The sequence below is a fragment of the Girardinichthys multiradiatus genome, chromosome 22 (genome assembly GCF_021462225.1).
Source record: "Girardinichthys multiradiatus isolate DD_20200921_A chromosome 22, DD_fGirMul_XY1, whole genome shotgun sequence".
Taxonomy (NCBI): domain Eukaryota; kingdom Metazoa; phylum Chordata; class Actinopteri; order Cyprinodontiformes; family Goodeidae; genus Girardinichthys; species Girardinichthys multiradiatus.
The window spans coordinates 45,243,578-45,271,039 of NC_061814.1; the positions used below are offsets into that span (position 1 = coordinate 45,243,578).

The window sequence follows — 27,462 nt, forward strand, 5'->3', positions numbered from 1 at the left end:
TACCTGCGAGGCTTCTGTCTCCACGGTCTTCTTCAGCAGCTGGATGTCCTCTGTTGTTGGAGTCTCCATCTCCATGGAGTACACGGCCAGACCGCCGTCGCTGTACATCAGGAACTAGGACATGACGAGTCAGAGAGAATCTCTCTCACACACACACACACACACACACACACACACACACGTCACAGCTACTACTCACCTCTTCCTGTGGGTGGAGTCCAGGTCGGAGGGGGTGGAGCTTATTACTCTGACAGTAAACAAGGATAAACAGAGACCATCAGGTCCAGATCCTGAGAGGTTCCTTTTTCATGTTGCACCATTGATCCAACTAATAATAGAGAACAGAACCTGCTGTGTTCTTCTGGACCCTGTCAGCTGAATACCTGTGGGTTCTGTCGGGCCAGCTCCTCGATCTTCAGCCAGACCTCCTCTCGTTCCTTCAGCTTGTATTTCTCTCTGCATCAGGAAGCAGAAACACATCAGAGCGTGTTGGAGTGATTAGGGTCCAACATCTCTGCTCTCTATAGAACCTACTTCTGTTTCTCAGCCTTGTACTGTTGCGTGCAGTCATCAAAAAGCTTCTGGTTCATCTCCATGAAGAGCTTCAGAGCGTTGTAGATCAGGCCATGGATGGTCCTGAGGAGGAGGAGAAGAGAGAAGACCTGCTCAGATCATGTGGGAGGAGTTAAAGAATGTTTCAGTTCATCTCTGAAGGTTCTGTTTGGGTTTCTACAGGTCTGCTTCAAACACCTGATTCTGCCTTCAGTTCGTCACATTTTCCTTCACAAGATCCAGAAGTTATTTACTGGAAATGTTCTGTTTCATAGACCTTCAGAACTCCTGTAGAGCTGCTGATCCAGACCAGTTCACCAGAAGGTCTGGATTCAGGATGAAAAGCAGGACTGTTTTCTGGATCAGATGGTTTGAGGGAAAGTTTCAAAGAAACAAACACTCAGGTGTGTGTGACTGTGTGTGTGTGTACTTGTTCCAGTGGCTCTTGGAGTTCCTGTAGAGGGCGGGGAACATGATGGGGAGGATCTTGGCGGCGTTGTCGCTGATCAGACTCATGATATACTCGTTGTTCCAGTAGTACAGAGCTCTCTCAGCCACCTGGAACCGTATCAGCACCTCCATCAGCATCACACCTAGAACCTGTTATCATTAGCAGCTCTGGTTCTGGTACTGTTACCTGGAAGTGCGGGCTGGACACACACTTGGCCAGCTGTCTAAAGAGCGGCTCCTGCACCTTCACAAACTCAGATGGCTCGATGACGTCCAGAATCTCCTCCAGCTCGTTTAGGAACATCACCTCCTTTGGACTGTGGGTCTTGGGCCAGAACTTCAGCAGACCCATGATCACCTGCATGGGTCAGAGGTCAGCATGCAAAAACACCTGAGTTCAGGTACTTCCAGGTTTCTGCTACAGGATACTCACCGGCTCCGTTAGGCTGCTGTCTTTCTCCAGAAACTGAACCACACAGTAGGCCAGCTGAAGAACAGAACCAGAGTCAGGCAGAGCAGTACAACACAAACACAGCACAGGTGGGTCACTGACCTGAGGGTGGTACACGCTCAGAGACTTGACTTTATGAAGCGGCAGCAGAACTCGGATTAAAAACATCTTGTGTTCTTCTTTCAGAGGCAGAGCGAAGCCGTTGATGATGCTGCAACAGGAGACAGAGGTCAGAGCGGCCGCATCCCATTTCAGACAAAGATACTAATTTCCCCACCACGCCACTAGTGGAAACGAAAAAGAACATTTCTACTAGCGAGACCAGAACTTTTTCCAACCGTTACACTCCAGAACCCGTTCTCAAATTGGGACCGTTTTCAGAGCAACGGTGTGCCATTGTCGTGCAGACGAACAGTAGAAACACAACTAAACGTTTTTAGCAGAAAGCGTTGTGTCAGCAGAGCCTTACTTTCACTTACTGCATCATTCTGTTTCTTCATGGTTCTAGTTAGCGGTCTGTCAGTGTTTAGAGTCATCGGTAGCTTCGTTTCATTTCCATACCCAGAATTTACCGCTACATCCACTTCTAACTAAACTATTTTGTTTCCCATCACGGTTATTTCCTGGAGAAGTTTGTCCCAGTCTTCTGTCTCTCTGAAGCTGAGGTCACTTTCCAGATGAAAAACATAAAACCACCAATCAGCTGAAGTTGGAGTTTAAACAGACGGTTCCGAGTTAATCCAAGGATGGTTACTTTGGGTTCGACTCCCTGCAGAACCTATAATACCACTCAGCAGAATAACCAGGAAGATGAAATCCAGTCTTTAACTCCAGGTCAGGATGTTTACCAGTCTCATGCTTCATTCCCAGTTAGGGTCATGGTTCCTGGTCTGGTCTGATCTTTGCTCATAAAGGGAAGAAGCTACTAACGTTCCTTAACCACAGACTTAGTGAAGAAGAACCTCGTTGAGTCTTATCCGTGAAGAGTTCACCTTCAGGTAATCTATTTTTGCCCCTTGTCACTGGGCTCTACTTGGGCCGACTCCACCCCACTGGGCCCAACTGTTTCCATTACTCTCTTTTCCGGCCTGGTTCTTGCTTTTTTGGTACCTGAGCCGGCCGAGACGTGACGAGAACAGACTGCTGTTCACTGATGAGTGTGGTCAGCTCAATGGGGCGAGGAGAAACGAGAAGGTGTTCACAGAGATAGTTCAGGACACAGGTCAGGTCAGAGGGCGGCTGCATACCATTCTTAATGTCACCTTACACCTCATCTGAAGGCATTAAGGGGTGAGTTAAAATATTTCACCACTACCAGGACAAATTGTGTGTGTGTGTGTTACCTGCCCAGGATCTCCAGCAGCTCAGCGATGCCGTTGTGATGCTCTGTTTCATATATAAACCTGCAGAATGAGCACACCAGTGAGACAGTAACTGGGAACACTGGGCTCAAATCAGAGCAAAACTCACCTGTAGAAGATGTTGTTGATCTGCCGACGGATATAGGCACGCAGGCCGAGGAACTTGCCGTAGATCCGGTGGAGGATGGTCTTCAGGAAGTCCCTCTCTCTGGGATCCTCACTGTCAAACAGCTCCAGCAGCTGCAAGGCAGGAACCAGTCAGTGTCTCACCTGGCTCACCTGAAGTCACACTCACACAGGTGGCATCTTACCAACAGCACAAACTTCAGGTCAATGTATTTCTTGGCAATATTTGGCTGGAAGTCCGGAGACTCAAGGAAGCGAAGGAAGAACTCATACACCAGCTGTGAAAACACAGGTTAGATCCGGTCTGGTTCTGATTGTGGTTCTGCTGTGGATTAGTTCACCAGCACCTTCATTACTTAGAATACTGTATGTAAGACGAGCTGAAGAAATTGGGAACATTTTGACTTACCTGCAGGTGAGGCCAGGCTGCCTCCAGCGTAGGCTCATCTTCTTCTGGGTCGAACTCTGCTCCGGTTGGGTTCGAGGATGGAGGAAGAGTCCGGAAGATGTTTATAGAAAACTGCAGCAAAACAAAACATCAGTTACTAAAGGATGGTTCCTGAAAACGCCACCAATGGTGCTGAGCTCTTCATCCCCAGCAGAGCCGACGCAAAGGGGGCGGAGTTTTCTAAATAAGTAGATGGTGGCAAAAATGTGTCTTTCTTGTGCTAAAAGTAGCGCTACAACTAAGCTTGGTACAGAGAAAACGACGAAGAGACCCTTTGATTCAGAGAGCAGTGAGGAGCATGTGGAGGAGCTCAGTTTCCAGGCTGGCCGGCTGCTTTCTGTTTGGACTGGAGCCCAAACTCAACGCAGCTCCACGTTAAAGATGGGAGATGTCCTCCACGTTAAAGGTAGGAGATGTCCTCCACGTTAAAGGTAGGAGATGTCCTCCACCATAACGGTAGGAGATGTCCTCCACGTTAAAGGTAGGAGATGTCCTCCACGTTAAAGGTAGGAGATGTCCTCCACGTTAAAGGTAGGAGATGTCCTCCACGTTAAAGGTAGGAGATGTCCTCCACGTTAAAGGTAGGAGATGTCCTCCACCATAACGGTAGGAGATGTCCTCCACGTTAAAGGTAGGAGATGTCCTCCACGTTAACGGTAGGAGATGTCCTCCACGTTAACGGTAGGAGATGTCCTCCACGTTAAAGGTAGGAGATGTCCTCCACGTTAAAGGTAGGAGATGTCCTCCACGTTAAAGGTAGGAGATGTCCTCCACGTTAAAGATGGGAGATGTCCTCCACGTTAAAGGTAGGAGATGTCCTCCACGTTAAAGGTAGGAGATGTCCTCCACGTTAAAGGTAGGAGATGTCCTCCACGTTAACGGTAGGAGATGTCCTCCACGTTAAAGGTAGGAGATGTCCTCCACGTTAACGGTAGGAGATGTCCTCCACGTTAACGGTAGGAGATGTCCTCCACGTTAAAGGTAGGAGATGTCCTCCACGTTAAAGGTAGGAGATGTCCTCCACGTTAAAGGTAGGAGATGTCCTCCACGTTAAAGATGGGAGATGTCCTCCACGTTAAAGGTAGGAGATGTCCTCCACGTTAAAGGTAGGAGATGTCCTCCACGTTAAAGGTAGGAGATGTCCTCCACGTTAACGGTAGGAGATGTCCTCCACGTTAACGGTAGGAGATGTCCTCCACGTTAAAGGTAGGAGATGTCCTCCACGTTAAAGGTAGGAGATGTCCTCCACGTTAAAGGTAGGAGATGTCCTCCACGTTAAAGATGGGAGATGTCCTCCACGTTAAAGGTAGGAGATGTCCTCCACGTTAACGATAGGAGATGTCCTCCACGTTAACGGTAGGAGATGTCCTCCACGATAACGGTAGGAGATGTCCTCCACGTTAACGGTAGGAGATGTCCTCCACGTTAACGGTAGGAGATGTCCTCCACGATAACGGTAGGAGATGTCCTCCACGTTAAAGGTAGGAGATGTCCTCCACCTTAAAGGTAGGAGATGTCCTCCACGTTAACGGTAGGAGATGTCCTCCACGATAACGGTAGGAGATGTCCTCCACGTTAACGGTAGGAGATGTCCTCCACGTTAACGGTAGGAGATGTCCTCCACGATAACGGTAGGAGATGTCCTCCACGTTAAAGGTAGGAGATGTCCTCCACGTTAACGATAGGAGATGTCCTCCACGTTAACGGTAGGAGATGTCCTCCACGATAACGGTAGGAGATGTCCTCCACGTTAACGGTAGGAGATGTCCTCCACGTTAAAGATGGGAGATTTCCTCCACGTTAAAGGTAGGAGATGTCCTCCACGTTAAAGATGGGAGATGTCCTCCACGTTAACGGTAGGAGATGTCCTCCACGTTAAAGATAGGAGATGTCCTCCACGTTAACGATAGGAGATGTCCTCCACGTTAACGATAGGAGATGTCCTCCACGTTAACGGTAGGAGATGTCCTCCACGATAACGGTAGGAGATGTCCTCCACGACAACGGTAGGAGATGTCCTCCACGACAACGGTAGGAGATGTCCTCCACGTTAACGGTAGGAGATGTCCTCCACGTTAACGGTAGGAGATGTCCTCCACGATAACGGTAGGAGATGTCCTCCACGTTAAAGGTAGGAGATGTCCTCCACCTTAAAGGTAGGAGATGTCCTCCACGTTAAAGATGGGAGATTTCCTCCACGTTAAAGGTAGGAGATGTCCTCCACGTTAAAGATGGGAGATGTCCTCCACGTTAACGGTAGGAGATGTCCTCCACCTTAAAGGTAGGAGATGTCCTCCAAGTTAAAGGTAGGAGATGTCCTCCACCATAACGGTAGGAGATGTCCTCCACGTTAAAGGTAGGAGATGTCCTCCACGTTAACGGTAGGAGATGTCCTCCACGTTAACGGTAGGAGATGTCCTCCACGATAACGGTAGGAGATGTCCTCCACGTTAACGGTAGGAGATGTTCTCCACGTTAACGGTAGGAGATGTCCTCCACGATAACGGTAGGAGATGTCCTCCACGTTAAAGATGGGAGATGTCCTCCACGTTAACGGTAGGAGATGTCCTCCACGTTAAAGGTAGGAGATATCCTCCACGTTAAAGGTAGGAGATGTCCTGCACGTTAAACATGGGAGATGTCCTCCACGTTAAAGGTAGGAGATGTCCTCCACGTTAACGGTAGGAGATGCCCTCCATGTTAACGGTAGGAGATGTCCTCCACGATAACGGTAGAAGATGTCCTCCACGTTAACGGTAGGAGATGTCCTCCACGTTAACGGTAGGAGATGTCCTCCACGTTAACGGTAGGAGATGTCCTCCACGATAACGGTAGGAGATGTCCTCCACGTTAACGGTAGGAGATGTCCTCCACCTTAAAGGTAGGAGATGTCCTCCAAGTTAAAGGTAGGAGATGTCCTCCACCATAACGGTAGGAGATGTCCTCCACGTTAAAGGTAGGAGATGTCCTCCACATTAAAGGTAGGAGATGTCCTCCACGTTAAAGATAGGAGATGTCCTCCACGTTAAAGGTAGGAGATGTCCTCCAAGTTAAAGGTAGGAGATGTCCTCCACCATAACGGTAGGAGATGTCCTCCACGTTAAAGGTAGGAGATGTCCTCCACATTAAAGGTAGGAGATGTCCTCCACGTTAAAGATAGGAGATGTCCTCCACGTTAAAGGTAGGAGATGTCCTCCACATTAAAGGTAGGAGATGTCCTCCACGTTAAAGATAGGAGATGTCCTCCACGTTAAAGGTAGGAGATGTCCTCCACGTTAAAGATAGGAGATGTCCTCCACGTTAAAGGTAGGAGATGTCCTCCAAGTTAAAGGTAGGAGATGTCCTCCACCATAACGGTAGGAGATGTCCTCCACGTTAAAGGTAGGAGATGTCCTCCACATTAAAGGTAGGAGATGTCCTCCACGTTAAAGATAGGAGATGTCCTCCACGTTAAAGGTAGGAGATGTCCTCCACATTAAAGGTAGGAGATGTCCTCCACGTTAAAGATAGGAGATGTCCTCCACGTTAAAGGTAGGAGATGTCCTCCACGTTAAAGGTAGGAGATGTCCTCCATGTTAAAGATTGGAGATGTCCTCCACGTTAACAATAGGAGATGTCCTCCACGTTAAAGGTAGGAGATGTCCTCCACGTTAAAGATGGGAGATGTCCTCCACGTTAAAGGTAGGAGATGTCCTCCACGTTAACGGTAGGAGATGTCCTCCACGTTAACGGTAGGAGATGTTCTCCACGTTAACGGTAGGAGATGTCCTCCACGATAACGGTAGGAGATGTCCTCCACGATAACGGTAGGAGATGTCCTCCACGTTAAAAGTAGGAGATGTCCTCCACGTTAAACATGGGAGATGTCCTCCACGTTAAACATGGGAGATGTCCTCCACGTTAACAATAGGAGATGTCCTCCACGTTAAAGGTAGGAGATGTCCTCCACGTTAAAGATGGGAGATGTCCTCCACGTTAAATGTAGGAGATGTCCTCCACGTTAAAGGTGGGAGATGTCCTCCACGTTAAAGGTAGGAGATGTCCTCCACAAAAACGGTAGGAGATGTCCTCCACGTTAACGGTAGGAGATGTCCTCCACGATAACTGTAGGAGATGTCCTCCACGTTAAAGATGGGAGATGTCCTCCACGTTAAAGGTAGGAGATGTCCTCCACGTTAAAGGTAGGAGATGTCCTCCACGTTAAAGATGGGAGATGTCCTCCACGTTAACGGTAGGAGATGTCCTCCACGATAACGGTAGGAGATGTCCTTCACGTTAACGGTAGGAGATGTCCTCCACGTTAAAGGTAGGAGATGTCCTCCACGTTAAAGGTGGGAGATGTCCTCCACGTTAAAGGTAGGAGATGTCCTCCACGAAAACGGTAGGAGATGTCCACCACGTTAACGGTAGGAGATGTCCTCCACGATAACGGTAGGAGATGTCCTCCACGTTAAAGATGGGAGATGTCCTCCACGTTAAAGGTAGGAGATGTCCTCCACGTTAAAGGTAGGAGATGTCCTCCACGTTAAAGATGGGAGATGTCCTCCACGTTAAAGGTAGGAGATGTCCTCCAAGTTAACGGTAGGAGATGTCCTCCACGATAACGGTAGGAGATGTCCTCCACGTTAACGGTAGGAGATGTCCTCCACGTTAAAAGTAGGAGATGTCCTCCACGTTAAACATGGGAGATATCCTCCACGTTAACAATAGGAGATGTCCTCCACGTTAAAGGTAGGAGATGTCCTCCACGTTAAAGATGGGAGATGTCCTCCACGTTAAAGGTAGGAGATGTCCTCCACGTTAACAGTAGGAGATGTCCTCCACGTTAACGGTAGGAGATGTTCTCCACGTTAACGGTAGGAGATGTCCTCCACGATAACGGTAGGAGATGTCCTCCACGATAACGGTAGGAGATGTCCTCCACGTTAAAAGTAGGAGATGTCCTCCACGTTAAACATGGGAGATGTCCTCCACGTTAAAGGTAGGAGATGTCCTCCACGTTAACGGTAGGAGATGTCCTCCACGATAACGGTAGGAGATGTCCTCCACGTTAACGGTAGGAGATGTCCTCCACGTTAACGGTAGGAGATGTCCTCCACGATAACGGTAGGAGATGTCCTCCACGTTAACGGTAGGAGATGTCCTCCACGATAACGGTAGGAGATGTCCTCCACGTTAAAGATGTGAGATGTCCTCCACGTTAAAGGTAGGAGATGTCCTCCACGTTAACGGTAGGAGATGTCCTCCACGTTAACGGTAGGAGATGTCCTCCACGTTAAAGGTGGGAGATGTCCTCCACGTTAACGGTAGGAGATGTCCTCCACGTTAACGGTAGGAGATGTCCTCCACGTTAACGGTAGGAGATGTTCTCCACGTTAACGGTAGGAGATGTCCTCCACGTTAACGGTAGGAGATGTCCTCCACGTTAACGGTAGGAGATGTCCTCCACGTTAAAGGTAGATGTCCTCCACGTTAACGGTAGGAGATGTCCTCCACGTTAACGGTAGGAGATGTCCTCCACGTTAAAGGTAGGAGATGTCCTCCACGATAACGGTAGGAGATGTCCTCCACGTTAACGGTAGGAGATGTCCTCCACGTTAACGGTAGGAGATGTCCTCCACGATAACGGTAGGAGATGTCTTCCACGTTAACGGTAGGAGATGTCCTCCACGTTAACGGTAGGAGATGTCCTCCACGATAACGGTAGGAGATGTCCTCCAGGTTAACGGTAGGAGATGTCCTCCACGATAACGGTAGGAGATGTCCTCCACGATAACGGTAGGAGATGTCTTCCACGTTAACGGTAGGAGATGTCCTCCACGTTAACGGTAGGAGATGTCCTCCACGTTAACGTTAGGAGATGTTCTCCACGTTAACGGTAGGAGATGTCCTCCACGATAACGGTAGGAGATGTCCTCCACGATAACGGTAGGAGATGTCCTCCACGTTAAAGATAGGAGATGTCCTCCACGTTAACGATAGGAGATGTCCTCCACGTTAACGATAGGAGATGTCCTCCACGTTAACGGTAGGAGATGTCCTCCACGATAACGGTAGGAGATGTCCTCCACGACAACGGTAGGAGATGTCCTCCACGTTAACGGTAGGAGATGTCCTCCACGTTAACGGTAGGAGATGTCCTCCACGATAACGGTAGGAGATGTCCTCCACGTTAAAGGTAGGAGATGTCCTCCACCTTAAAGGTAGGAGATGTCCTCCACGTTAAAGATGGGAGATTTCCTCCACGTTAAAGGTAGGAGATGTCCTCCACGTTAAAGATGGGAGATGTCCTCCACGTTAACGGTAGGAGATGTCCTCCACCTTAAAGGTAGGAGATGTCCTCCAAGTTAAAGGTAGGAGATGTCCTCCACCATAACGGTAGGAGATGTCCTCCACGTTAAAGGTAGGAGATGTCCTCCACGTTAACGGTAGGAGATGTCCTCCACGTTAACGGTAGGAGATGTCCTCCACGATAACGGTAGGAGATGTCCTCCACGTTAACGGTAGGAGATGTTCTCCACGTTAACGGTAGGAGATGTCCTCCACGATAACGGTAGGAGATGTCCTCCACGTTAAAGATGGGAGATGTCCTCCACGTTAACGGTAGGAGATGTCCTCCACGTTAAAGGTAGGAGATATCCTCCACGTTAAAGGTAGGAGATGTCCTGCACGTTAAACATGGGAGATGTCCTCCACGTTAAAGGTAGGAGATGTCCTCCACGTTAACGGTAGGAGATGTCCTCCATGTTAACGGTAGGAGATGTCCTCCACGATAACGGTAGAAGATGTCCTCCACGTTAACGGTAGGAGATGTCCTCCACGTTAACGGTAGGAGATGTCCTCCACGTTAACGGTAGGAGATGTCCTCCACGATAACGGTAGGAGATGTCCTCCACGTTAACGGTAGGAGATGTCCTCCACCTTAAAGGTAGGAGATGTCCTCCAAGTTAAAGGTAGGAGATGTCCTCCACCATAACGGTAGGAGATGTCCTCCACATTAAAGGTAGGAGATGTCCTCCACGTTAAAGATAGGAGATGTCCTCCACGTTAAAGGTAGGAGATGTCCTCCACATTAAAGGTAGGAGATGTCCTCCACGTTAAAGATAGGAGATGTCCTCCACGTTAAAGGTAGGAGATGTCCTCCACGTTAAAGGTAGGAGATGTCCTCCATGTTAAAGATGGGAGATGTCCTCCACGTTAACAATAGGAGATGTCCTCCACGTTAAAGGTAGGAGATGTCCTCCACGTTAAAGATGGGAGATGTCCTCCACGTTAAAGGTAGGAGATGTCCTCCACGTTAACGGTAGGAGATGTCCTCCACGTTAACGGTAGGAGATGTTCTCCACGTTAACGGTAGGAGATGTCCTCCACGATAACGGTAGGAGATGTCCTCCACGATAACGGTAGGAGATGTCCTCCACGTTAAAAGTAGGAGATGTCCTCCACGTTAAACATGGGAGATGTCCTCCACGTTAAACATGGGAGATGTCCTCCACGTTAACAATAGGAGATGTCCTCCACGTTAAAGGTAGGAGATGTCCTCCACGTTAAAGATGGGAGATGTCCTCCACGTTAAATGTAGGAGATGTCCTCCACGTTAAAGGTGGGAGATGTCCTCCACGTTAAAGGTAGGAGATGTCCTCCACAAAAACGGTAGGAGATGTCCTCCACGTTAACGGTAGGAGATGTCCTCCACGATAACTGTAGGAGATGTCCTCCACGTTAAAGATGGGAGATGTCCTCCACGTTAAAGGTAGGAGATGTCCTCCACGTTAAAGGTAGGAGATGTCCTCCACGTTAAAGATGGGAGATGTCCTCCACGTTAACGGTAGGAGATGTCCTCCACGATAACGGTAGGAGATGTCCTTCACGTTAACGGTAGGAGATGTCCTCCACGTTAAAGGTAGGAGATGTCCTCCACGTTAAAGGTGGGAGATGTCCTCCACGTTAAAGGTAGGAGATGTCCTCCACGAAAACGGTAGGAGATGTCCTCCACGTTAACGGTAGGAGATGTCCTCCACGATAACGGTAGGAGATGTCCTCCACGTTAAAGATGGGAGATGTCCTCCACGTTAAAGGTAGGAGATGTCCTCCACGTTAAAGGTAGGAGATGTCCTCCACGTTAAAGATGGGAGATGTCCTCCACGTTAAAGGTAGGAGATGTCCTCCAAGTTAACGGTAGGAGATGTCCTCCACGATAACGGTAGGAGATGTCCTCCACGTTAACGGTAGGAGATGTCCTCCACGTTAAAAGTAGGAGATGTCCTCCACGTTAAACATGGGAGATGTCCTCCACGTTAACAATAGGAGATGTCCTCCACGTTAAAGGTAGGAGATGTCCTCCACGTTAAAGATGGGAGATGTCCTCCACGTTAAAGGTAGGAGATGTCCTCCACGTTAACAGTAGGAGATGTCCTCCACGTTAACGGTAGGAGATGTTCTCCACGTTAACGGTAGGAGATGTCCTCCACGATAACGGTAGGAGATGTCCTCCACGATAACGGTAGGAGATGTCCTCCACGTTAAAAGTAGGAGATGTCCTCCACGTTAAACATGGGAGATGTCCTCCACGTTAAAGGTAGGAGATATCCTCCACGTTAACGGTAGGAGATGTCCTCCACGATAACGGTAGGAGATGTCCTCCACGTTAACGGTAGGAGATGTCCTCCACGTTAACGGTAGGAGATGTCCTCCACGAAAACGGTAGGAGATGTCCTCCACGTTAACGGTAGGAGATGTCCTCCACGATAACGGTAGGAGATGTCCTCCACGTTAAAGATGTGAGATGTCCTCCACGTTAAAGGTAGGAGATGTCCTCCACGTTAACGGTAGGAGATGTCCTCCACGTTAACGGTAGGAGATGTCCTCCACGTTAAAGGTGGGAGATGTCCTCCACGTTAACGGTAGGAGATGTCCTCCACGATAACGGTAGGAGATGTCCTCCACGTTAACGGTAGGAGATGTTCTCCACGTTAACGGTAGGAGATGTCCTCCACGTTAACGGTAGGAGATGTCCTCCACGTTAACGGTAGGAGATGTCCTCCACGTTAAAGGTAGATGTCCTCCACGTTAACGGTAGGAGATGTCCTCCACGTTAACGGTAGGAGATGTCCTCCACGTTAAAGGTAGGAGATGTCCTCCACGATAACGGTAGGAGATGTCCTCCACGTTAACGGTAGGAGATGTCCTCCACGTTAACGGTAGGAGATGTCCTCCACGATAACGGTAGGAGATGTCTTCCACGTTAACGGTAGGAGATGTCCTCCACGTTAACGGTAGGAGATGTCCTCCACGATAACGGTAGGAGATGTCCTCCAGGTTAACGGTAGGAGATGTCCTCCACGATAACGGTAGGAGATGTCCTCCACGATAACGGTAGGAGATGTCTTCCACGTTAACGGTAGGAGATGTCCTCCACGTTAACGGTAGGAGATGTCCTCCACGTTAACGGTAGGAGATGTTCTCCACGTTAACGGTAGGAGATGTCCTCCACGATAACGGTAGGAGATGTCCTCCACGTTAAAAGTAGGAGATGTCCTCCACGTTAAAGATGGGAGATGTCCTCCACGTTAAAGGTAGGAGATGTCCTCCACGTTAACAGTAGGAGATGTCCTCCACGTTAACGGTAGGAGATGTTCTCCACGTTAACGGTAGGAGATGTCCTCCACGATAACGGTAGGAGATGTCCTCCACGATAACGGTAGGAGATGTCCTCCACGTTAAAAGTAGGAGATGTCCTCCACGTTAAACATGGGAGATGTCCTCCACGTTAAAGGTAGGAGATATCCTCCACGTTAACGGTAGGAGATGTCCTCCACGATAACGGTAGGAGATGTCCTCCACGTTAACGGTAGGAGATGTCCTCCACGTTAACGGTAGGAGATGTCCTCCACGAAAACGGTAGGAGATGTCCTCCACGTTAACGGTAGGAGATGTCCTCCACGATAACGGTAGGAGATGTCCTCCACGTTAAAGATGGGAGATGTCCTCCACGTTAAAGGTAGGAGATGTCCTCCACGTTAACGGTAGGAGATGTCCTCCACGTTAACGGTAGGAGATGTCCTCCACGTTAAAGGTGGGAGATGTCCTCCACGTTAACGGTAGGAGATGTCCTCCACGATAACGGTAGGAGATGTCCTCCACGTTAACGGTAGGAGATGTTCTCCACGTTAACGGTAGGAGATGTCCTCCAGGTTAACGGTAGGAGATGTCCTCCACGTTAACGGTAGGAGATGTCCTCCACGTTAAAGGTAGATGTCCTCCACGTTAACGGTAGGAGATGTCCTCCACGTTAACGGTAGGAGATGTCCTCCACGTTAAAGGTAGGAGATGTCCTCCACGATAACGGTAGGAGATGTCCTCCACGTTAACGGTAGGAGATGTCCTCCACGTTAACGGTAGGAGATGTCCTCCACGATAACGGTAGGAGATGTCTTCCACGTTAACGGTAGGAGATGTCCTCCACGTTAACGGTAGGAGATGTCCTCCACGATAACGGTAGGAGATGTCCTCCAGGTTAACGGTAGGAGATGTCCTCCACGATAACGGTAGGAGATGTCCTCCACGATAACGGTAGGAGATGTCTTCCACGTTAACGGTAGGAGATGTCCTCCACGTTAACGGTAGGAGATGTCCTCCACGATAACGGTAGGAGATGTCCTCCAGGTTAACGGTAGGAGATGTCCTCCACGTTAAAGATGGGAGATGTCCTCCACGTTAAAGGTAGGAGATGTCCTCCACGTTAACGGTAGGAGATGTCCTCCACGTTAACGGTAGGAGATGTCCTCCACGTTAAAGGTGGGAGATGTCCTCCACGTTAACGGTAGGAGATGTCCTCCACGATAACGGTAGGAGATGTCCTCCACGTTAACGGTAGGAGATGTCCTCCACGTTAACGGTAGGAGATGTCCTCCACGTTAACGGTAGGAGATGTCCTCCACGTTAACGGTAGGAGATATCCTCCACGTTAACGGTAGGAGATGTCCTCCACGTTAAAGGTAGATGTCCTCCACGTTAACGGTAGGAGATGTCCTCCACGTTAACGGTAGGAGATGTCCTCCACGTTAAAGGTAGGAGATGTCCTCCACGATAACGGTAGGAGATGTCCTCCACGTTAACGGTAGGAGATGTCCTCCACGTTAACGGTAGGAGATGTCCTCCACGATAACGGTAGGAGATGTCTTCCACGTTAACGGTAGGAGATGTCCTCCACGTTAACGGTAGGAGATGTCCTCCACGATAACGGTAGGAGATGTCCTCCAGGTTAACGGTAGGAGATGTCCTCCACGATAACGGTAGGAGATGTCCTCCACGATAACGGTAGGAGATGTCTTCCACGTTAACGGTAGGAGATGTCCTCCACGTTAACGGTAGGAGATGTCCTCCACGATAACGGTAGGAGATGTCCTCCACGTTAACGGTAGGAGATGTCCTCCACGATAACGGTAGGAGATGTCCTCCACGTTAACGGTAGGAGATGTCCTCCACGTTAACGGTAGGAGATGTCCTCCACGATAACGGTAGGAGATGTCTTCCACGTTAACGGTAGGAGATGTCCTCCACGTTAACGGTAGGAGATGTCCTCCACGATAACGGTAGGAGATGTCCTCCAGGTTAACGGTAGGAGATGTCCTCCACGATAACGGTAGGAGATGTCCTCCACGATAACGGTAGGAGATGTCCTCCACGTTAAAGGTAGGAGATGTCCTCCACGTTAACGGTAGGAGATTTCCTCCACTATGTGCTGAAACAGCGCTGGAGATGACTGTTGCTACAGAGGCCCAACGTTTCAAATGTAGAACCAGACAATATCTGTGGTGGACTGAGACATCCTGATGAGGTGAGAGAAAAACTGCCGAGCATCTGTTAGTGTTGCTATGGCAAAAAAATTTCTGGTTTTAATTTATTGCCTTTTGGTGCAGACTGAAGGGCTCAACATGTAGAGGGGTTAAAACTGCAGTGACTGTAAAGAGCGAGTCAGAGAGGAGGACCCTCTGAATGACAGCAGAGCTGCGGGTCTTAGAAGATCATGGAGTGTGAAGCTGCTGTGAAAAGCAGCAGATGTTGAACGTAGCTGCATCTGGATCTGTTTGGTTGAAGAGACACAGCCACAGTTTTCTACTATAAACCAAATCAAGGTAGAAATGAGTGATTTGATCATGATCCAAATATGATGTCTATTTAATGATTTTGTCATTAATCAAATTTATTCTAATAAAAAACTCTGGTTATTGTGTCAAATATCTATATTTGATTTTAAAAAATCCGATTAAGCACAATTAATGAATTAATCACACAACCTCTAATGAATGAAGGAGATTTTTAGTTAAAACCCTTTTCTCCACCTCATTGGGGTTAAAAGTCCTCACCATGACGACGGCCTCGGGATAGATGGACTCGGTCACCACCTCGCTGTTGTGCGTTATGTACTCCACCATTTCATTAAGCCCCGCCCTCTTCACCTCCTTGTATTTGAGGTCGCTGAGCGGGTCGGTGATAAAGTCGAACAGAACGCAGCACTGACGCAATTTCTGCACAAACAGCTCTTCACGCTCCAGGGCTGGTGCATCTGAGGAGGCAACACAGAAGAAGAAACAGGCTTGATTTGGTTCTTTCATTAGATCTGTTCAGGCTGTGAAGATGGTTGACAACTGGACTGGGTTCTGAGTGATGAGCAGAACATCTTACTCCATTCTACAAAACGTCCCATAATCTGCAAGTTACATGAGATTGAGGTCTGTTTTATGCTAGGTTCAGGAGATGTTGGAGCTCCCTCTGCCTCCCCTCCTGCTTGTCTCAAGAAGTCAGGTGAAGATGCAACTGAAGAGACTGAATCGGAATAAGGTTGCAGGTCCAGATCATGTCAGCCCTAGAGTCCTGAAGGCCTGTGCAGAGCAGCTCTGTGGGATTCTGCAGCACCTCTTCAACCTTAGCCTGGCCCAGAAGAAGGTTCCGGTGTTGTGGAAGACCTCCTGTCTTGTTCCGGTACCAAAGAAAACTCACCCATCAGTCCTCAATGACTATAGACCTGTTGCCCTGACATCTCACATCATGAAGGTCCTAGAGAGACTCCTGTTGGCCCACCTGAGTAAGCAAACAGTAAACCATCAGGACCTCCTTCAGTTTGCTTATCGCTGTGGAGTTGGAGTTGAAGATGCCATCATACACCTGCTTCAACAAACCCACTGTCATCTGGACAAAGCCAGCAGCACTGTGAGGATCATGTTCTTTGATTTCTCCAGAACATTTAACACAATTCAACCTGATTTGCTTTGTCAGAAACTCCAGAAGACTCAGGTGGAGACCTCAACAATCTCCTGGATCAAAGACTACCTGACAAACAGACCACAGTTTGTGAGACTGAAGGGTTGTGAGTCTAACCAGGTAGTCAGCAGCACAGGAGCACCACAGGGGACGGTACTCTCACCATTCCTTTTCACTCTGTACACCTCAGACTTCCAGTACAAGACAGACTCCTGTCATCTGCAGAAATACTCAGATGATTCTGGAGTTGTTGGTGGATCAGAGATGGACATTAAACTGAGTACAGGAAGGTGGTGGACCACTTTGTGGCATGGTGTGGAAAAAATCATCTCATTTTGAACGTGACTAAAACAAAGGAGATGATTGTAGATTTTAAGGGAAACAGGAATAAGTCAAAAACTATTTCTATCATGGGAGAAGAAGTGGAGGTGGTGGAGGAGTATAAATACCTCGGTGTTCACCTGGACATCAGACTAGAGTGGAGATTTGTGAAGGGGCAGAAACAAAATTATTGCCCTCCACTGTGTTTTTCTGTGATAATGAGGAAATTAAAAGTGGAACAGATTCTTTAAAGGTTGTTACAGCATCGTCTGATAATGATCTACTATAATGCAATTTTCTTTCAGGTGTGGAGAACTCGGTTAAATTAAACTCAAAGGTTATTAAGAAATGGTCAGACAGGACAGGGTTATGAGAAAATATTGTTATGTATTTACACTCAATGCCATATGTCAGCACAAGGTCCAGAGAATGAAGACAAAGGTGGGTAGGTTTGTTAATGTTTTGAGCAAAGCCAATTGAGTCTAAGATAGCATTAAAGGCTATATTTAGGCTATCACTTTCAGTGTCAACATGAATGTTAAAATCCCCCACTATAATAACCTTATCTGTATTTAACACTAAATCAGATAAAAGGTCTGAAAACTGATCTAAAAATTGAGAGTAAGGACCTGGTGGACGGTACAAAACAACAAACAGAAGAGGTTTTAGTGCTTTGCAATTTGGATAAGGAAAACTAAGGATTAAATATTCAAAAGAGTTGTAGCTATTGACTGGTCTGGGACTAATCAATAAATCAGACTGAAAGATGGTTGCTACTCCTCCTCCTCGCCCAGTAATTCGAGGAATGTGAAAATTTTAATAATTAGTAGGAGTTGACTCATTTATAGTAACATAATCCTCTGGCTGCAGCCAGGTTTCTGTGAGGCAAAATAAATCAATCTGATTGTCACAAATCAGGTCACTAACTAGCAATGTCTTTGAAGAGAGAGATCTTATGTTCAGTAAGCCACATTTAATTGTTTTATTTTTCTTTTTAGTCTGAGTTGTGTTTATTTTTATTAGATTTTTATGGTTTCCTCCTTTTAGATTATTTTTACATTTATTCAATTTTGGCCGTGGCGAGACACTGTCTTAATAGGGTAATGGGTGGGTAGCAGTACAGAAGCTGCAGAGAGGAGTGTTAAACTACAACCCTGCTTCCTGGTCTGAACCCTGGGTTGTCAGAGGTTTGGAGAACTAATAAATTCAGTCAGATTCCTAGAAAGAAGAGCTGCTCCATCCAAAGTGGGATGGATGCCGTCTCTCCGGATCAGACCAGGTTTTCCCCAAAAACAGACTTTAGCTCTCTGTTCTTCTTCAGGATTACGGTCGGGTTTTTCTCAGGTTTAAGTTCTATAAAGTCCGGTTTATACAGAGTTTAGTCACCTTTGAGGGCAGGGAGTTTCTGCAGCTCTCTGTTCCTGGTCAAGCTGAAGCGTGATGAACTCTGGCGGCGCTCTTTCTTCACCAGCTGAGGACCTCCAGAGTATTTGATCTTGTTGAGCTGGGTGGGTGGAGGTGTGCTGTTACTGGGACGCTTGCTGCCGCTCTGTTGCTGTGACTGAAAACACAAGTTGGTTAGAGGCAATGTTCAGACAGAATCAGCAGCACATTTCACTTCATGAGTCGGACCTCAGTGGTTCCTCAGAAACATACTGAGGAGGAACCGCAGGCTCAATTAAACCTACTGTCAGTGTGGTCTTTGACCTCCAGACCCGTTTTCCTTGTGGATCTCTGACCTGATTTAACTCCAACTATCTGGTCTCCACGACGACCCAATGTGAGCAGGGATGAAGTTTGGGGAAGCTCCTTCATCCAGTCCTCCAGATCTCACAGCTTACTCAGAATCATCAAAACAGGAGAAGAACTACTTCCCTTTGTCCGGTTCTGCTCATTAAATCGGACCTTCAGTACCTGTGGTTATTTGCTTAACTGTCTTCTGTTTTGACCCGAACGGTTTCTGGAGTAAGAACTGATCAGAACATGTAGTGTCTGGATCAAAACCTGTGGTGTCTGGACCAGAACGTGTGTTGTTTGGACCTGTGGGGTTCCTGTAGGACCCACCTCCTCTAGGTTCTCTGAGGCAGCATCCTTCCCGCTGCTGCTGTTGTTCTTTGTGCTGCTTTTGGAAGATTTGCTGGAATCCTGAAAAATATAATCCAGAAATAAAATTATGCTTTTAGTCAGTTTGAAAAAACTCTATAACAGGAATTGGATCAGAACCAGAAACGGAATTAGCTCAGAGGATTTAAGCCCAAGTGATGCATAACATCAGTCAACTTCATTAATCCCTTCTGGAGCTGAACATCCTGTGTAGAACCTTTCAAAGTACATTGGGAGATGAAGCCGTTTTAGCTATGATGGAAATCTGCAGAAAGTTCAGGTAGCAGATGGTTCTACATCCAGAATCATCATGTATCACCAGCACAGAGAACCTCATGGGGCAGGAATTACTTTGAAGAACCTTGGTCCAGCTCTACAATCCAGAGTTACCTTCACAGCCTTTACTGAACAGAGAAGAAATCTGATGTTCACCTTTGAGGAAAAGTCAGCTTCTCTGGGATTGACCATGACCCATTGGGAATATGAATCAGATGGATCAGTTCTCCAGATGTTTGGTGGAAGAGCAGCTTCCAGCCTGTTGTCAGCCACCAGTCCCTGCAGCCAGGCTCTGTGGTGGTAGGAGGTTTTATCACGGTCTGGCCTTGGATCATCTCATTGTGTAGAGCACTTGTACTCGTACTCGTTGTCTTCCACTTATCCGGGACCGGGGGCAGCAGACTCAGCAGAGACGCCCAGATGTTCCTCTCCCCAGACACCTCCTCCAGTTCCTCCAGGGGGAGCCCAAGGCGTTCCCAGGCCAGCCGAGAGACATAGTCCCTCCAGCGTGTCCTGGGCCGTCCCCTGGGCCTCCTCCCAGTGCGACATACCTGGAACACCTCCAGAGGAAGGCGTCCAGGAGGCATCCGGTATAGATGCCCGAGCCAGCTCAACTGGCTCCTCTCGATGTGGAGGAGCAGCGGCTCTACTCCGAGCCCCTCCCGGATAGCCGAGCTCCTCACCCTATCTCTAAGGGAGTGTCCGGCAACCCTACGGAGGAAGCTCATTTCAGCCGCTTGTATCCAGGATCTCGTTCTTTTGGTCATGACCCAAAGTTCATGGCCATAGGTGAGGGTAGGAACGTAGACCGACCGGTAAATCAAGAGCTTCGCTTTTGGGCTCAGCTCTCTCTTCACCACAACGGACCGACACAGCGCCCCCATTACTGCGGGGGATCATTACTGGATCTCCCGCTCCATTCTTCCATCACTCGTGAACAAGACCCCGAGATACTTAAACTCCTCCACTTGAGGCAGGAACTCCCCTCCAACCTGAAGAGGACAAGACACCCTTTTCCGGTCGAGAACCACGGCCTCGGACTTGGAGGAGCTGATCCTCATCCCAGCCGCTTCACACTCGGCTGTGAACCCCCACAGCGCATGCTGTAGGTCTTGTGCTGGCAATGCGGACCAAACTCCTGCTCCGCTTGTACAGGGACTGGATGGCCCCTAATAAAGGGCCCCCAATTCCATACTCCTGGAGCACCCCCCACAGGGCACCATGAGAAACACAGTTGAATGCCTTCTCCAGATCCACAAAACACATGTGGACCTGTTGGGCAAACTCCCATGAACCCTCGAGTACCCTGTAGAGGGTATAGAGCTGGTCCAGTGTTCCACGGCCGGGACGAAAACCACACTGCTCCTCCTGAAGCCGAGGTTCGACTATCGGCCGGACTCTCCTCTCCAATACCCTGGCGTAGGCCTTACCAGGGAGGTTGAGGAGTGTGATCCCCCTGTAGTTGGAACACACCCTCCGTTCACCCTTCATAAGAAGGGGGACCACCACCCCAGTCTGCCAGTCCAGAGGTACTGTTCCCGACCGCCACGCAATGTTCAAGAGGCGTGTCAACCATGACAGCCCCACAACATCCAGAGATTTGAGGTACTCAGGGCGGATCTCATCCACCCCCGAAGCCCTGCCACCGAGGAGCTTTTTAACCACATCTGTGACTTCAACCTGGGTGATGAAACAGTCCAACCCCTAGTCCCCAGCCTCTGTTTCCACCAGGGAATGCGTGGTGGCAGGATTGAGGAGATCCTCAAGGTACTCCTTCCACCGCCCTATAATGTCGACGTCAGCAGCCCCCCCACCCACTATAAACAGTGTTGGCGAAGCACTGCTTTCCCTTCCTGAGGCGCCGGATGGTTTGCCAGAATCGCTTCGAGGCCAACCGGTAGTCCTTCTTCATGGCCTCACCGAACTCCTCCCAGGCCCGAGTTTTTGCCTCTGCCACAGCCCGGGCCGCGGCACGCTTGGCCTCACGGTACCCGTCAGCCGCCTCAGAAGTCCCACAAGCCAACCACAGCCGATAGGACCCCTTCTTCACCTTGACAGCATCCCTTACTGCCGGTGTCCACCACCAGGTTCGGGGATTGCCGGCGCGACAGGCACCACAGACCTTACGGCCGCATCTACGGGCAGCAGCATCAACAATAGATGCGGAGAACATGGTCCACTCAGACTCTATGTCTCCAACATCCCCCAGAATCTGGTCAAAGCTCTCCCAGAGGTGGAAGTTGAATACATCCCTGGCCGAGGGCTCCGCCAGACGTTCCCAGCAGACCCTCACTATGCGCTTGGGCCTGCCAAGTCCGTCCGGCTTTCTACTCCTTCAGTAGATCCAACTCACCACCAGGTGGTAATCAGTGGACAGCTCAGCCCCTCTCTTCACCCGAGTGTCCAAAACATGCGGCCGAAGGTCTGATGATACGACAACAAAGTCGATCATTGACCTCCTGCCTAGGGTGTCCTGGTGCCAAGTGCACTGATGGACACCCTTATGTTTGAACATGGTGTTCATTAATGGACAATCCGTGACTAGCACAGAAGTCCAATAACAAAGCACCACTCGGATTCAGATCAGGGAGGCCATTCCTCCCGATCACGCCTCTCCAGATGTCACTGTCGTTTCCCACGTGGGCGTTGAAGCTCCTTCCCCCCCAGTGAGGTGACATTCCACATCCCTAGAGCCAGCCTAAGCATCCGGGGATCGGGCCGCTGAGGTCTCCACCTTCATACGCCACCCAATCCTCTTTGCACCGGTCCCTCACAGTTCCCCCTGCAGGTAGTGGGCCCACTGGGGGATGGCCTCGCGTCTCTCATTCAGGCTTGGCCTGGCCGGGTCCCGCGAGGAGCAACCCGGCCACCAGGCGCTCTCCGGCGAGTCCCGACCCCAGGTCTGGCTCCAGGGTGGGACCCCGGCTCCGCCGTACCGGGCAACGTCACGTGCCTCGATGTACTAGTCCTCATGAAGGATTCTTGAACCGCTCTTTGTCTGACCCATCACCTAGAGCCTGTTTGCCGTGGGAGACCCTACCAGGGGCATTTGAACCCCAGACAACATAGCCTCTAGGATCATTCGGGCACTCAAACCCCTCCACCACGTTAATGTGGCGGTTCAAGGAGGGCATGTGTAGAGCAATGATGTAGAAAGGTCCAGCAGAGATTTCAGAGCAACATCTACCGCCTTCAGGACCAAATCTTCTCCACGGACAAGACAGTGAAAAACCATATTCCAAACACATGGCTGAGGAAGAGGAGGGTACAGCTGCTGGACCCACTACATTACATTACAGAGCAAAGAAACTTTATTATGGAATATGCTGCAGCCTGGGATGCAGGAATAAATGGATATTTGGTCAAAGATCATATGTTGTGACTATGAATCTGAAAATATTATTTAATATTTAATATTAATATTTTAATATTGTATCAAATAATATTTCAGTCTGTTAAGGGTTGTCCTGTGAATACCAGCCCAGTAAGGAGATGGTATTAGGACAAAATAGAAAGGGTGAGACGAGCTCTGACATTATTGAACAGCATAAACTCTGCACATATATGGAATAAATTCACACAATTTCTTAAAATACAAGAATTTATTAACAAAAATAAGTCAACTCAAAGTCAAACATATTTCAATCAACAAACTCTTTACTTTGCTAAAACAATCCAACTAAACTACCAAGCAGAATTAAAGAATAATGAAGACTAATGGGCTAGTGCAATAATTTTCACACCATAATAATACTGCTTTTAAAACCTTAATAATTTCTGAAGTTCAAACCATAAGAAAGAAAAAGATTAAAACAGAATATAGGGTGTTGGAAATTATTTACCATCTTCATACCTTGTTCGATAGATTTTACAGGCTTGCCAGGTCTTTTAGGAACGCCGTTACCTCAGTTATAACACACCTGCAGATCATCTCAAACTCCTCCTCTGTGATGACATCTCTGGAGTGGCTCCACTCTTTACCACCAACCTTACAGTTCGAGGTTGCACTGTGAAAAGGTGTTTGTCTTTTAACTGGCTGCTTGTCTTTTCGCTGGCGCCAGTTACCACCCCCTGGTTCTGTTGCATCACTTGGGAAGTTACTTTGCACTTCTTCTTAGGCCTGTTCTCAGTTTGAATGTTTAACACTCTAACTTTGCCTTTTCCTGCTCTGTCTGAATGGACACGTGTTTCCCACACAAGCTGAGCATATCTACGAGTCTCCTGCATGGAGAGATTCTCTGTTATGCAATGCATGGTCACTTCATACTGCACACTAACGTGGAGGTTGTGAAGACACAACGACTTAAACGTGTGGTCTTCTTCAAGACCTGGAGCATAACATCCCTGAAAATAAGCTGTCTTCAAACGGTGGAAATATTCTCTGGGAGGTTCATCCTGTTTTTGCAGAACTGTCAAAGCATTAATAGTGGCAGCGGCTTCATCTCTGTAAACGTAGTACTCTTCTCTAAGAGCCTGGCAGAGAGTTGGATAACTGTCACTAATTTCTGGAGGAAGAGTTTTTATGAACACATGAACACTCTTAGCTGTTGTTTTCCAAATAAGCCTCAGCTTCTCACGATCAGAAGGAAAACGCAAGTCAAGAAGACAATGTTCAACCTCACACAGGTAAGCATCAATATTTGACTCCTGGCTACCTGGATCAAAACCTTCTATGTCCTTAGCAAGGGATTCAAGCTGCTTAAAACAGACCCCATGCTCCCAAGGTGGACCATGTCCATCTGAGAAGTCACGCTGGTTAAGTTCATGAAATGGTGGAAGATCCTGATCTAACATCTGGGGAAAGAAACAAGTTTTCTCATTATTTAAATGAGAGCTTTCTAATGAATGGACTCGTGCAAGTGGTGGTGGGTCAGGTTGGATTGAGTCACCTGAGAACCATGTGCTTCTCTCCTGGTCCCTAGGGGTCGACACAGAGTCAGAAGGGAGAGGGGTGCAGATTAGTGCGGAAGACTGTTCCTTCCACCCAACTGGACCACTTGTGCACGCTGAGTCCGGCACTTGGTCATCTTGGTGGTTTTTCACTGCAATGGAATTTGGCAGGACACCACTGGAGACCATCTGACTTCCAACATTTCTGTTAAAGTCTGTAGAAGTAAGTCGAACACTTGGACTAAGTGTAGAAAAGGAAGACTCTGACCTAGGTGCTGGATGCCTGCTGTCTGAGTTTGCACCCTGCTGCAACTGCTGTGAGTGAAAACGCAAATCAGGTACCTGAAGGGTCTGTTCCTGCTTTTGGGATGAAGCTTTCTTGAGCTTGTCTGCCTTCAGGTCCACTAACTTTGCTTCAGCTTTCTCCATCCTCTCCTCAACTTTTGAGAGTTCAAGCTTTGCAGCATTCTCCCTTTGAAGGGTCATCTGATGGTCAGTCTTTAACTGAAGATATCTTTTAGCTTCCAGTTGTGATTTCTGCTGATACAACAAGGTAAGCCTACCAACAACATCTGAAATCAGAATCTCTCTAGTTGGATTTTCAATTAGGTCAAGTAATTCTTTAATCTTTTTATCACATGCAGCAAGGTCAAACTGATTTAAAACATCCCGCTCATCTGGAGACAAACGGATGAGATCAGCAACCACCACTTTCTTCATCTCCACGTCTGCTGAATTCATAATGGAGTTTGATTCCATCATTCTGGCAGACACTACAAAACAACAACAAAGTTATGAGAATGTTGCTAAAAGCAACAACAAATGTATGTCCAGCTATATATGTATATTTGACTATACATATATCGGAAACATTTATATGAGTGTAAAACGGGCACAGAAGTTGATCATTCAACCTGTGACTTATGACAACACTATGCTCTAAGTGTTACAATGCTACTCCTTTCTCTAAGGATATTTTGTGATTTTAGTGTTAATTCTTCACCTTTCTTTGGGAGAACTAGTGATTAGACACTACTCTTGACCTTTAAGGGAATTTTGTTTAAAAATGCAAAGGAAAAAGAAAGTTGTTACACCTCCTAAGTGTAATAATTGCAATTTGGCTTTTGGTTCACCCCCCTTTATGGCAGGGTGGATGAGATTAAATTTGGGATTTAATCTGGCAATAAATCCTGTCCTTTCAAAAGATAAAACAAACTATAAAGTTCCTGAATGGATACATGCATCAAAAATCTTAAGTTGGATACTAAAATTAACTGGCAAGTTAATTCAGTTTCATATTGTGGTCGTACACAAAACACAGCCTCTGGATACAGATGTGCAGCAACTGTCTGGACAGTGAGGTTAACTAGAGTTAAACCAAGTCTCAAGTTATTGCTTACACAGAAGAAACCAGACCAAGTCAGAACATCTCAAATTTTGCTTATGTAGCAGAGTTGATTGTTACTAGCACAGAGATATTAGAGTTATTAATTTTGTCGAAAGTCTAAAATTGTGAACTCCAGGAATGTCACGAGTTATAATATTCTCTTAAATATAATCAGTGACATCTGATGTTAGAACTCTGATATTTTCAGTCCTATTGTGACCAGTGACAGCTGGTTTTAAGCTCATCACTTGGTACATCAATAATGTGCAGTTGTGGTTAATTCATTCGCATTTATGTACAGTGCAAGCTGTTCATAATAATACCCACCCAGGGACGCCATATATTGTGATTATGAATCTGAAAATATTATTTAATATGTAATATTAATATTTTATTAAATAATATTTTGGTCTGTTAAGGGTTGTCCTGTGAATACCAGCCCAGTAAGGCGGTGGTATTAGGACAAAATCAAAAGGGTGAGCCAAGCTCTGACATTATTGAACAGCAAAATCGCACACACATGGAATGAATTCACACAATTTCTTAAAATACAAGAATTTATTAACAAAAATATGTCAACTCAAAGTCAAACATATTTCAATCAACAAACTCTTTACTTTGCTAAAACAATCCAACTAAACTACCAAGCAGAATTAAAGAATAAGGAAGACTAATGGACTATGTACAATATAAACAAGTTGATCAAAGATGGTTGAAAACCATGACCAAACATTACCATTCAATGTTCATGTTTGAGAACCAAGGATTATCTTGAAGAACCTGGAAATGAAGTTAAGTTAGTCTTGGAACCAACTTTGGCAATAATCAGCATACCTGTAGAAAACCATTCACAATGCAAGATCAGATAAAATATTATTTAAAAAAAATAATGTTTTAAAGAATGATCTGCTGAATAAAACCAACCTTCTGGATGACTAATTCTCAATGGTGTCTCATTAGCTGCCTTTATTTATTAAAATAATATTCAAAGAAATATTATTAAGGAAATGGTCAAATATTTAAGGAGGTATTTTGGAAAAGAACCAAATTTTTCTGGAGAAATGGGGCTTAATTACCTCTTAGCAGTTACAGCTAATAAAAGAAGCTGATAGCTTAGCACCAGAATCAAACACACACCTTTAAAATACTGTCAATAAAAGGGTTAAAATGCATAAGCGCAGACGGCGCATTATGATCTATATTCTGTGTTAAAATCAACTTTTAAATAAAGTTTGTCTTAACTTTAAAAACACACAAAGAACACAAAGCTGAGCACGTGTGCTGCAGATAGCCTGCTAGCACCAAGATAGCTGAGTTCAACACAAACAAAACAAACTTCATAAAATGAAAAACGCTCAGATCATAAACCTTTCTCTATTACTCTGCCCAAACCCTAACCTCGTATGAACCATGCTGAGGAGTTGTCCGGGCGACGACGAAGTTTGAAGAAACATACACTTTGAACGAAGGCTCGCTGTCAGGCCGACCAAGCTGTACGTTACTATGGTGATGCGGTTCCTGTTGTCTCCTTTCAGACTGGGAAAACCGCTCCACTTGGCTTCGTAGAGACAGCGTCTCTGGAACACAGTTTGCTTCTGCAGGCCTCAGAGTCAAGCAATCCTTACACCTTAATTTCCCCTTTTTATGAATGAATACCAGATACACAAACAGTAATTCATCCGTACTTAACTCAGTGCATATGATCGATGATCATATGACATCCTTGGATCCAGTTTGAAGAGTTTATGTCTGTTTGTCAGCAAAGAGACATTAGCGCGCTGGGTCTCTGGCCAGCCTCACGCGGAGCCCGGGTGGAAGAGAAAGGACCATTGGA

At 47.3% G+C, this 27,462-nt stretch overlaps 1 protein-coding gene across 3 annotated transcripts in view; it reads right to left on the reverse strand.

The window, feature by feature from the left end:
• The window catches only part of ppp2r5d (protein phosphatase 2, regulatory subunit B', delta), a 31,838-nt gene that overhangs the window by 2,058 nt on the left and 2,318 nt on the right, over positions 1-27,462 (reverse strand). For all 3 annotated transcript variants that reach the window (XR_007035984.1, XR_007035983.1, XM_047351339.1), the window contains exons 2-16: positions 19,037-19,117; positions 18,359-18,533; positions 15,757-15,956; positions 3,350-3,460; positions 3,126-3,218; positions 2,924-3,054; positions 2,797-2,856; positions 1,556-1,664; positions 1,436-1,489; positions 1,190-1,360; positions 983-1,110; positions 535-636; positions 384-456; positions 200-247; positions 4-114 (exon numbers count right to left, since the gene is read on the reverse strand). Coding sequence is in view for 1 of the 3 variants with exons in the window: in XM_047351339.1 (XP_047207295.1) it covers positions 4-114; positions 200-247; positions 384-456; positions 535-636; positions 983-1,110; positions 1,190-1,360; positions 1,436-1,489; positions 1,556-1,664; positions 2,797-2,856; positions 2,924-3,054; positions 3,126-3,218; positions 3,350-3,460; positions 15,757-15,956; positions 18,359-18,533; positions 19,037-19,117 (1,647 nt within the window). In the remaining 2 variants the exon portion in view is untranslated. The remainder of the gene's footprint in view (positions 1-3; positions 115-199; positions 248-383; positions 457-534; positions 637-982; positions 1,111-1,189; positions 1,361-1,435; positions 1,490-1,555; positions 1,665-2,796; positions 2,857-2,923; positions 3,055-3,125; positions 3,219-3,349; positions 3,461-15,756; positions 15,957-18,358; positions 18,534-19,036; positions 19,118-27,462) is intronic.